This window comes from Microcaecilia unicolor, chromosome 11, assembly GCF_901765095.1.
Source record: "Microcaecilia unicolor chromosome 11, aMicUni1.1, whole genome shotgun sequence".
NCBI classification, from domain to species: domain Eukaryota; kingdom Metazoa; phylum Chordata; class Amphibia; order Gymnophiona; family Siphonopidae; genus Microcaecilia; species Microcaecilia unicolor.
Genome location: NC_044041.1, coordinates 47,595,019 through 47,607,811, shown reverse-complemented (window position 1 = coordinate 47,607,811; position 12,793 = coordinate 47,595,019). Strand labels below are relative to the sequence as shown.

General features: G+C 43.1%; 1 protein-coding gene across 1 annotated transcript in view; it reads left to right on the top strand.

Moving 5' to 3' along the window:
* Positions 1-12,793, top strand: part of RIMBP2 (RIMS binding protein 2) — a 592,869-nt gene that overhangs the window by 409,476 nt on the left and 170,600 nt on the right. The window contains exons 10-11 of the mRNA XM_030219259.1: positions 5,487-5,537; positions 11,790-11,810. Coding sequence (XP_030075119.1) covers positions 5,487-5,537; positions 11,790-11,810 — 72 coding nt within the window. The remainder of the gene's footprint in view (positions 1-5,486; positions 5,538-11,789; positions 11,811-12,793) is intronic.

Below are 12,793 nucleotides of genomic sequence, written 5' to 3'. Positions count from 1 at the left end.
CTGGCACAAAAAAAGCCCTGCTTGTATCCCACACTTACCACAAAAGTTCAGTGTGGCTCACAAAAGAGTAAATTGGACCAACTCCAGGAATATTACACATGATGGTCAACTAACCGTCAAGAAAAATAACACAGTCACAATAAAAATTTCTTAAACAAGAAGGTTTACAACACTTTTCAAAAAAATAATTAATCAGATTGCCTTCTTAGATCAATAGGTAATTCATTCCAGTGGCTAGCTGCCAAATAAGTAAATGTGCCAGAGAAAACCTGTTTATAAATCACCTGTTATGGATCTGGATATTGTAAACATCTAGATCCAGGCGTAATATTTCTATGCAATAATCGTATCAGACTTACCCTAAACTCTGCTACGTCACCATTCACAGTTCGAAAAACAAGGCAACAAAGCTTAAAGACAACTTGCGTTTGCATTGGCAACCAGTGGAACTGTATCAATAATGGGGAAAATCTGTTAAATCTAGAAACCCTAAATATTAACCATGCAGTGGTATTTAATACAGTTCAAAGTTTTTTCAAAAACTACATGATTACAACCTAGGTAAGTAATGTTACAATAATGCAACAGCACAATTGCTTGCGCAATCTAAACACTTCCACGTAAAATTTGATCTTACATGTATAGATTTCAAAAAAGCCATATATACACCTCTAGGTTCTGAAATACCAACTTACCCATGTTAAGTGTCGACACATAGATGTATGTTGCCGAGTTGCCTCTATCAATGTTATAGATGTTGGCAATTATAAAATGGATGCTTGTACCACACCTAACTGGTAAAATACATATGCATTCCTGCATGTGTTTTAGAAGAGGATCAATGTCAGCAGAACCTTTTCTAAGATGCTACTTTTAACACTGCCTGGAGCTGGGGCTAATAAAGAAGCTTTGAAGCATTTTAAACCAGTTGAGGTACCTAATGAGCTGCTTAACAATAAAGCCCTGCAGTGTTCCATTTTTAGTTGTATCTATAACAACCAAAGTAATGATTTCAAACAGGAAATTGTGATAGATACATCTGATAAAAAGAAACTTCTATGGAAGAAGAATGTTTCGGAATGAGTCATGCGGATTTAAAAAAAAAAATTTAACATAAGTCAAAAGCATGTTGCAGACCCTGTACTGGAAACTACATTCTGTAGCTGCCCTCATGAAGCGATAATGTTTACAATGATCTAATTTGTTTGCCAGGCGACTTCAACGGAATTGTAATTACCACACTCATGAAGCTATTAATTCAAACTCCTATAGTTCTCCAGGCTCAGTTTATTTCGTCCTTTAGATCTACAGTATAATATATCCAACCCTGCAGCTGATAATGATCACATGAGATAGTGCTTCTGACCAAATGTATTTTATAAGCTCAGACAACTCCAGGGAAAGATCATCATTGGTCTTTTCATCATCGTTTATCAAAGACTCGGATTCAGGTAGATTTTTATTAAACTTGTGGTGAAGAATAGCACAGAAGCTTCAGTTACCCATTTACAATGTTTTCCAACTCTTTGTGTGCATAAGTTTTCATTAGGTGATAACAAGAAGATTTATTTTGTCATACAAATATCAATGGGTGGACTTGCCAAAGGAGCCTGTGGGACACAATATTAATGATTAATTTGGATAATTGATTTATCTCTCCTTATTAGCTTCACAATTATTGGTGGAAAATACTTGGGAGATTTGTGGAAAAAGTTGTAGCACAGTGTCATTGAACGTTGTGTAGGAGAGCACTTCTTGAATGATCCAAGCATGAGTGGTAGGAAATTTGGACTAGGGTAGAGCATAGGGAGTTTAAACATCATGTGTGCTGGGATGCATTAGGCAGAAGGTTTAAAGTTATATGTCTGTTCAGTCACAAAGGGCTCCTTTTACTAAGGTGCGCTGAAAAATGGCCTGCGGTAGTGTAGGCACGTGCTTTGGGTGTGCGCAGATCCATTTTTCATCGCGCCTACAAAAAATGCCCTTTTTAAAATTTTTGCTGAAAATGACATGCGGCAAAATCAAAATTGGGTCTGAGACCTTACTGCCAGCCATTGACCTAGCGGTAAAGTCTCACGCGGTAACTGGGTGGTAATGGCCTACACACGTCAAATGCCACTTGTCGCGCGTCTGATAATAAAAATTATTTTTTGGACGTGCATATCAGATGCACGCCATAAATGAAATTACCGCAAGAACCATGCGGTAGCTGGGCAGTAACTCCACTTTGGCACGCATTGGGCATGCGTAGCCGCTTACACAGCTTAGGAAAGGGGCCCCATAGTTCCACACAAATGAGACAATCCAGGAGTCAGAAGATTCACCACTTAGTATTAGACCACCAAACAGCACTCTCCTAACTTCTTGCCTGACCCAAGCATAGGTTCAATCTCCTTTGCTGAGTTGCCATACTGTCCTTTCCACCATTATATTCTTTTTCAGGTTTGCTCTCCCATTGATTCGTCTCAGTGTCACATTCCATCCCCTTCCTTGTCTTCATGCATCTGGTCCACAGAAACAGAAACGCTTGCCCCCGTTAGTCATGGACAAACAGAACCCACTGCCCAATGTTTTATATAACTTCCAATAGCTATAATACCCAGCACCAAAAACTTTTTCAAATGCTTCCTTATTGATAAGCAGGCTCAGTCAGACCAACACATTCAAGACCTCAGCAGCAACTTGGTCCTTGCTAATCTTTAATCAACAAGCATTTTCCATTTCAGATTTAATACAGGTATAAACTTTTTTTCTTATTTTCAATAATTCTAAAATACAAAAAGCACTTAGTTTAGAATGTTTCTATTGTGGGGACCATTAGCCAACATGCTGCATCAATATACTGTTGTGAGACATTGACAGTGAACCAAACCCTGAATCAACATTATAGGTCTTCAGTGAGTGTTCCATTGGAGTGATTAAAGCTTTTTGGATGTACTGTTACTATGCTGCATTATACATTTATTTATTTATTACATTTGTACCCCATATTTTCCTTCCTAGTGATAGGTTCAGTGTGGCTTACAGTTTACTGAAGGAAAGAACAGTTTACCCTTTCAGCTTAATAGATTGCATGTTCCAGGGGGAAAAGGTTATATGTTCGGAGTCATGCAGTGCGAGTGAGCCAGGTCCAATTCAGTTCATGTTCAGATCAGTTGAAGATTTGTGGTTGTAAGGGCATTGTCCTACTATTTACGTGGTTAGGTCATCGGAGGGGAAGGTTGTTTTGTAGAAGTGGCTTTCAGGTGTTTTCTGAATTGTCGGTAGTTCATGTGTTTTAAGTCTCTTGGAAGGGAGTTCCAGGTTTTGGTGCAGATGTAGGCAAAGCTTGCTTCGTATGTGGTTTTATATTCAGGCCTTGGCATCTGGGGAAGTGGAGAGTGAGGTAGGATCTTGTGTTCTTGTTTTTGTTGCGTTGCGGTAGTATTATTAGGTCTGTCATGTAAGCCGGGGAGAGGCCAAAAATTAATCTGTAGGTTAGAAACATAGAAACATGACTGCAGATAAAGGCCATATAACCAATCCAGTCTGCCCATCCTCTGTAACCCCCACTTCTACCTGTTCCTAAGCGATCCCACATGCTTATCCCATGCCTTTTTAAATTCTGGAACAGTCCTAGACTCCACCACCTCCACCGGGAGGCCATTCCACGCCTCCACCACCCTTTCTGTGAAATAATACTTCCTTAGGTTACTCCTAAGCCTATTCCCTCTTAACTTTGTCATATGCCCCTTCATTCCAGAGCTTGCCTTCATTTGAAAAAGGCTCTCTTCCTGTACATAAATGCCCTTGAGATATTTAAACGTTTCTATCATGTCTCCTCTCTCCCTCCTTTCTTCCAGTGTATACATGTTGAGGTTCATAAGCCTGTCCCTATAATTTCTGCATTCAAGACCGCTTACTAATTTCGTAGCCGCCCTCTGGACCGACTGGATCTTGACGGATATGCAAGTTTTGATAGGTAGCCAGTGTAGCTTTTGGAGTAAAGGCCGTGCACTTTCAAATTTGTTTTTGCCATGTATGAGTCTTGCTAAGTGGTATTGGCAGCATTGAGCTTTTTTATTGCTTATTGATTGCTCCTGCAAGATTGGTTGAACTTCACAAAGTGTAAACATTCCCAGGGGCATAGGTTGGACAGGGTGGAAGTGGAGTTATGATGTATGGGTTTATTTTATAAGTGATATCGACAGCCTGGGAATGCATATGCATGTGCTTGTTGGCAGGTGTATTTGAAGAGCAATTCTATAAACTGGCTCCTAATGACAGGTGTCAAGTGTGCACGTAAGCTATAGAATAATAGTCCTTACATGAATGATTGGCAAGATGCTATTCTATAACATTTGTGCCAAAATTGCTTAGCATTTAAATGTGAGGGAGGCATACACATGGGCAGGTCATGAGTGTAGTGTGTCTCTGAGATATGCATTCAACTTATAGAATACTACAAATTAAGCACAATTCAGGGCCCAATTAGACGCCAACGTCTATTGACTTGACATAACTGTTGGTGCTTAACTTTAGATGCACCAATGCCGGCTTACGTTAGTATTCTATAATGGAATATTGGCACCAAGATGCTGTTATAGAATTGGTGCTATGCTTATGGCACTGGAGTTCCTAAATCATGGTGCCAATTTATATAATCGCTACACTGCCTCATTTTTTAAAAGCCCTTCTCCACGTTAAAAAGGGTTTTACACATGGAAAAAGCCTTATAAAATCACTAGCAATTTGCCTCAGTAGTTCACATATTAATATACAGGAGATCCTTGAATGAATTGGAAAGATCTTGGGTTTCAAATCCTACCTTCCGCATTACATACTGTATTTTGCAACAGATATGGGGTTCTAGTCTCCTAATCTGAGAAACATTTCCACATTTGGAACCCTGCAATTATGTCAGCCTCAAACAAGAATACAAATATTCCTGGCTGAAAGCTTCTGGCGGAAATGTAAGGCACATGTACACTTGGCTGAATGGATGCCTGTAGATGTTGTGGATAGGAATGTAGGCCATTATTGGCAGCCTCTCTTCCTGCATACTCCAAATATTTTTTTTCAAATTGCATTAAATACTTTGCTTTTCTAGGAAACTATCTACCCAGTAGACCTGATATAACACAGATTCACTAATAATATGGTCAAATATCTTGGACCACAACGTCTGTGTTATATGGGGACTACAGTGTACTTGTAAGGAAGACTGTTTGCTTTGTTTCTTTTCCTTTACCTTCTCTCCAAAGACAACTTGGGTGAACTGAACCCCTAATGAAACCTTGCTCTGCATTTTGCATTCTAACTAGGTCTGGGTCTGCTCATACTGCAAGTTCAGTGTGGTGTCCATACTCCAAAGGGCAGTAAACATCCAACCAAAGAGAAACCGCACATTTTATTGAACCCATGATGTGATATTTTAAATACAGAACAACAAGGCATGACTTGAGTATTCTTGGAAGTAACTAGATTTGTTTTTCTTTTCAACGAAGGCTCAAGTTGAAGCCAAGAAAGAACATGAAGGTGCAGTTCAACTCCTAGAGGTAATAAATTGTCATTTCTTTTCCATCGTAAACATTTCAATCATGGTGCAATTGCTTTCATTGACCTGAATTGGGAAGCATGTGCTCTTCCTCTCTGCCTGAAGAGTTTTTCCATGTCCCTTTCATCATTTCTATGATTTGGAGTTGATACCTGACCTGGATTATCCTTGATAAACTGAGCCGGTCCAAGTTTTGCCCCATTAACTTCTCTGTGCTCTAAGTTTCGATTTCTGTAACAAAAGCTGGACCACAAGTCTTTAAGTATAACAGGGCAAAACCAAGACTGAATCAGCCCACCCACATTAGTAAAATTGAGACCATTACATGACCTGTGCTTGTTCTGTAGACCTGTTGATACTGAGTATTCATCAAAGATGGCTACAGTATTGGTCTGATTAGTGAATGCTTTTTTCATCTGCCTTTTCCACCCGCCTCATTTATCAAAAGATGTGTACTTCACATTCTCATTAACACAGCACAAATATCTTATCTGGCATGAATATCCATAGTTTGAAAAAGCAGCGAGCCAATACCCTCCCTTGTTTTGCTAATTAGAAAAAGAAAGAAAATAGAGCATGGCTGGACTGCGATATAATTTTGGCATCAGACTTCATGAGTTTTCATTATATCTTAGAAGCCTCCCAACAAGGCCTCCTTTTCAGGATTTCTTGGTGAATCCTGCTGGATCAATATCAATGAGCAGTGCTTCCGTATTCACTTTGAGTGCTTTCTAAGGAAATTGTTTATGATACCTTACAATACCCATGTTTTAATGTTCCCATAATAAATGAATTCCCTAGTGGCTTATTTATCCTTTTTTGTCTTGAATAGATTGTAAGCTCTGTTGAGCAGAGACTTTCTCTTATATGTTTGGGTACAATGCTGATATCTAGTGGTAAGAGTATGGCGAACGTGGTTACATGGTGATTTTTGGGCAGTATTACACCTCAAAACATTATCACCAGAAATGACTATAGTCAGCACTTCATTGTAAATATTTATTTTATTTTAGTTATGCAAGCAATTTACATACCACTTACCTGAAAAAATATCATTCAAGACAGTTTGCGAGATCTACAAATAAGTTTAATTCCACGCAGGCCAATGTCCATGTGGAGGTCTGCAGCCCTGATGCACTTCAGGCGGCCATTTTGTTTATTGTCCTGGCAACTGAACTCCTACTCTTTATTGGACTGACACTTTTAGAAGTGTTCAACAAATAGCATGAAAGTATTCACCCCCCTCATTCTTTAACAGGTCATCTAAGGTTGGATGCCAATAGCACATGTAAGTTGTAGAATACTGGCAGCTATATGTGTAACTGCTAAGCACATGCTTAGTGGTATTTTATAACTTTAGCACCCAACTGCTTATAGACTCGCCAAGGACGGGGGACAGGAGGAAAGATGCCATCGGGCCCAGCCTCCAAGGGGGACCCAGTGACAGGGCTAGGCCCCTCCACTTTGGGCTCGACCCTGCAGCTGCAATACCCTGAATGGCTGGTGGGGATTCCCAAGCCCCCCAGCCAAAGAGCTCGCTGGCCTGAACCTCCCCTGGTGTGAGGAAGTTGGCAGCATGCTTTCTAGCAACCAATGCCGGCACTCTGTTCACGCTCATTTTGCGCCAGCATTGGTGGCTGGAAAGCACACCACTGACTTCTTCACACTGGAGGAGGTTCGGGCCACGGTGCTCTTCAGCTGGTGGGGCTTGGGCATCCTAGCCAGTAAAGATAAAATTTTTAATGGAGGGGGAGTCGGGGAGAGAGCAGAAAGGGATGGGTGGTCCCCACCCCCCAAAAGAAAATGGGCTGCTGGCTATGCCCCTGCTTTCCTCTGTGACTGATGGTGCAGTGGAGAGGGGCGTCACCTAAAACTGTTTCTCCTGGGCCTGGCTTTGTGTCTCGGTGGCCCTCCTGCTTTAGCATGAAAATGCAAAGGGGCATTCACAGGGGGAGGAGCATGGTTGGGCCATGGGTGCATCTCCCACTTATGTGTAAAAAGTGTCATCTTTAGTCATGCATATTTATGCCTACTGTTGACATGGCAGGAGTGTTCATGCCATAACTGCCGACTTACTCTAGTATTATATAACAGAAATTACACAGATAATTACATGCATAACCGTAGCCCGCATACATCCAGTGCCTTTTGTGGCTTCTCGTAATAGAATTGGTCCCTTAGGAGCCACAAACTGCACATCTGCTAGATAGGGCTAAAGGCACGGTACTGTGCAGGGCTGGTGTTAGACATTCAGGGGCCCAGGGCAGAAACTGGGGAAGGGGCCCAAAAGCTGGCCTTCAGCTGATAACTCCTTTAGCTTGAGGCAGATTTGTGGCCCCTTATGGTATGGGGGCCCAGGACAATTCCCCTGTTTGCCACCCCCTAATGCCAGCCCCGGTACTGTGTGGAGGCAGTAACAACAGCAGTGCAGGTTTCCAGCCACTGTTTTGAGAGTTGTTGTCTGAGCAGGGTTTTCTTAACAGTGACTGGGTGTCGTAAACAAATTTAGGGGTCCGTTTACTAAGCTACAGTAAAAAGTGGCCTTGACATGGCCTTGCATGACTTTTTCCTGTCTGCTAAAGCCATTTTTACTGCAGCAGTGAAGTGGCTGATATTCCTTTTGTTGATTTAATTGCCATGCGCTAATGTTGCTATTAGTACACATTCATTTACAAAAACTATTGGAGGAACACTTACCAACACCTGTTTTGTAGGTAGTAAGGGCTCACACTGTAATCCTGGGCTAACCAGTTAGCACCAGGTAATGTGGATACGATAACTGATTAGCACAGGAACACCCACTCTCCACCCCCTGACACGCCCTCTCCGATAAAAATTGTAAAATATTTTTAGTGCGCAGGTAACGCCCACCGATTAGGAAGTTATCACAGCGCGCCTGAGTACCTCCCGTGGTAAGCCATTTAAAGCTACAGTAAATACGCTAGCGCTTACTGCAGCTTAGTAAAATTTAAGTATATATTTCTATTCTGCTTAAACCAAAAATAATGGCTAGATGCAGATTACACTAAAATTAAGAAAAAGATTAATAAAATAGTACATAAAAATAACAATAGGGATAATGACTGAGAAAAGCGGCGGGGACTTTTATTTTTATTTTTTTATATATAAATCTATATATGCACAAATTCCCTGGTCATACCATTTGCCTTTATTCATTTTAGGTCCACTAAGAAATACCGCTGGCCCCCCCACCCCCTTACCTTCCTGTGTCTGCTCCTTCCTCGGTCTGCTCCTGTGTGCCGAGACCCGAGTTAATCGCGTTAATGCATCACCCGGGTCCTGACGTACAGGAAGAGGAAGAGAGACAGAACGAAGGAGCAGAACCTTTTGCCTGCCTCTGGAAGCCTTGCTGGCTCCGGGTCCCCCTTGAAGGCCAGGCCCGGGGAATCTTGCCCCTCCCCCTGCTCCCCTCTCTCAGTGGCCCTTTTCATTTTGCCTTGTATGGTTTATTCTAAATTTCTCTGATTGTGTTAAAAAGATCAACAAAATGTCCAGTCTACAAAAGTAAACAACATTTCTCATCTGGCAGCCTCATGCCAGTTCCTTTAATTTTGCTAATTTCTTTCTCTTCATGAGCACAGTCGCAGCAATTAGAATTTTTTTAACCTGACTGAGGTAAATGTCACACAAGCAAGTACCAATTAATAACAATTTAATAATGCATAAGGTCAGCAAAGATCAAATACCAAGTACAAAAGATTGTCTGTTGTCACACTCTGCTTTTCAGTGAGGATAGTGGGAGGGAAAAAGAAACCCTGGTAGAGCTGAGATGGAAAAAACATTTTTTAACATTTAGGCCTTCATACAGGTCAGGATGGAGTCACATGCTTTCATGATTATCATATAGATTTAATATTCTGGCAACTGTAAGATATATCATAGAATGGAAAAGCACAGAGCCAATCAGAGAAAAGACGATTCCCCTCGATTCTGTAAAGGTTTCCAAAAACTGAGCGTGCAATTTAGGTGCGTTCTCGATTTGTACATGCAATTTAATTGAATAAAAAGCCAATTAATTTTATTTATTTAGATGTTGCTCACACCTTTTCAGTAGTAGCTCAAGGTTGCGTTACATTCAGGTACACTGGGTATTTCCCTGACCCTGGAGGGCTCACAATCTAATTTTGTACCTGAGGCAATGGAGGGTTAAGTGACTTGCCCAAGATCACAAGCAGCAGCAGCAGGATTTGAACCAGCCACCCAGGGGCGGCCTAACCATTAGGCTGCCTGAGGCAGGGGCCTCAGGCGACAGTCTTCAGGGGCAGCATCTCTTGTCAGGCAGCAGCGTTTACCTGTTTTGTCATGTTCCAAACCCGGCAGCGGCAGCAATTCTCATACGCTGCCCTGCCGCTGGCACCCGCCTCTTCCCTTTACTGCGGCCACCTCTCTGATGTAATTTCCTGTTTTGTCAGTGACTCGGCAGCCGCAGGTAAAGGGAAGAGGCGGGTGCCTGTGGTAGGGCAGCGTATGGAAATTGCTGCCCCTACCGGGTTTGGAACGTGATGAAACAGCTAAACGCTGCAAACGTGGGGGGGGGGGGGGGAGGCAGCATCTCGGCCTGGGGGGCGGCATCTCAGTCTGGGGGGGTGGCATCTTAGCTCCGCCTCAGGTGGCATCTTGCCTTGGACTGGCACTGCGGCCACCCAATTAGTGTCAATAATTGACTTTTTAACAAGCAACTATTGGCACCAATTAGATTTAATTGAGAGCAGTGTGCATAAAGTCAGGTGCAGGATCCATGCCTAAAATTTACGTGCATTCTAAAAAAAGGGGCCATGGAAATGGCGGGGGGGGGGGGGGGTTCATGGGTGTTTCAAGGCAGAATAGGGGGTGTGTCTTCAAATTATGCGTGTAATTTCAGAATAATGGTGCTCTTCATGTTAATTTAGGCGCGAGCATTTGTACCACATTTTCGTCAATGCAAATGGCCGTGCCTAAATTTGCATGCAAATTTCTGCTTAAACCAAACTTTAGGCACAGCTTACAGAAAACCGCTTAAGCGGGGCGGGGGGGTTCAGCACCGATTGTTTTTAGGCGCCAGTTATAGAATTTACCTCTTTGTGTGTTCCTCCCAGGTCTAAGCGGGAAGTGGTCGGGATCATCGTTCCTATTCTCTGTACATGCATTCAGCCATTGTGTAACATTGTGTGGAAAACACACGCTGATGCCAGCATAGGGCCCCTTTAGCCGCTGCTTGGTAAAAGGGCCCTTGAAATTCCTGCTAAAATTTTGTATCAAAGCATTTATTTGGTTGGAGCACTATAGAGGACTGGCCTAGCGGTTAGAGCACCGGTCTTGCAATCCAGAGGTGGCCGCTTCAAATCCCACTGCTGCTCCTTGTGATCTTGGGCAAGTCACTTAACCCTCCATTGCTACAGGTACAAACTTAGATTGTGAGCCCTCCTGGGACAGAGAAATATCCAGTGTACCTGAATGTAACTCACCTTGAGCTACTACTGAAAAAGGTGTGAGCAAAACTATAAACTATTGAGCAAGATCCCCCCCCCCCCCCCCCCCCCCCCCCCCCCCCCCGCTCAAGACAACTTTACATTCCCTGGGGGTCTAATGGTATAGTCAGGGCAGGAGCAATGCCCCAGTCATGGCAGCCATTTTGAGAGTAATGCCAGAATTGACAGGAGTAATTGGGGGATCACTTCTTTCCCATCTAGAACCACCAGGGATTGTAAGATAGGCTCAGAATATAGGTGAGGAGCAGGGTACTTGGAGAGGATCCGGAAGGAGGGTCAACTCCTTTTGGGGTGGGAGGCAAATGGGACAAAACAGAAATGTTGGCTTCCACCAAAAAACACGTGGCCACTTTTTGCCGAAACTAAAAGCATGGCCAAAAATTAACATAACCTTTCGACCGAAACCAAAGGCCTCTAATGCCAAGCATTAGAAAGGGAAAAATAAACAGCAGCCAGCTTGTGATTTCTTTGTGCTTCACTCAGTCCTTTCAGTTTATTTTAGCAGCTTTTGCTTTTTGCTGATTGGCCTGTTGAGGTTCAGGGTTTGGAAGCAATTTCTGTAACATGACAGTGTGGCTTGCTTGCTGTACATGTGATAATGTTAACATATTCTGTTTTCTGGTTGATTTTTGTCTCGCCATTTGTTTTATTTTATAATGTAAGCAAACATGAACAGAACTGTTTTTGTTTAATTTTGATTTTTTTTTTTTACATCTCTTTGTTGTTGTGCTTTGTTGGACTTAATGGCTTTGCTCTTCACCCAGAACACCTTGGACAGCATGCAGGTACTTTAGGGCATCTACTTTCCCCCACTATGAACTGTATGTGTGTCAGCCTTGTCCTCCCCTGCATGGAGTGCTTGAAAGAACCATTCTTATAAGCCAGTTCCACATCTTGGTTTTGATGGAAAAGGACACCATGGGGTATCACTTATCAATATTCTTGTTGAGAGGAGGGTTGGGAAAGAGGGGAGAAACTCTATAAATTGGGCCCTTGACAAACCTAATGCCATTCCATACAGGGTTACCATATTTTGTCCCCCAAAAGAGGGCACATGCCCCATCCCCTTTCACGCTCCTCGCTCCGCTCCCGTCACATTTTCCCCTCCCCCCTGTCACACACCCCGTCACTCCCCCCTCCCCGTCACCCCCTCCCCTTACCTTACTACTGCCCTGGTGGTCTAATGACCTCTTCGTGGCAGGAAAGAGCCCCCTCTTTCCTGCCCGGAGCGCTGCCCTGCATGCATCCTTCCTGTTCGTGATCTCAGTGCCAATTCAAATGGCCCGCCGAGAGTTGAAGTCTCGCAAGGTCACTTCAACTCTCAGTGGCTATTTTGAATCGGCGCCGACATCACGAACAGAAGGATGCATGCAGGGCAGCGCTCCGGGCAGGAAAGAGGGGGCTCTTTCCTGCCCCGAAGGCAGAAGAGATCACTAGACCACTAGGGCAGTAGTAAGTAAGGGGAGGGGAGGCTAGCAATTTGCCCATTTGTCTGGATTTCTAGACAAACGGGCAGATTGGCAAAACCCACCCGGTTGCCCGGACATGTCCTCAAAAAGAGGACATGTCCGGGTAAATCCGGACATACGGTAACCCTAATTCCAGATCCACAGATTATGATACGAGCTTGAATATAAACCACTTAAGAATGAAACAGTTCAGGAATAGTAGCACAGACTAAATGGCATCAAGTTATATCTTGGGAGGCATAAGCAGTATAGGGGGGAAGTCATGAAGGTGCAGTGAAAGGCGGACTTTTGCCACATCT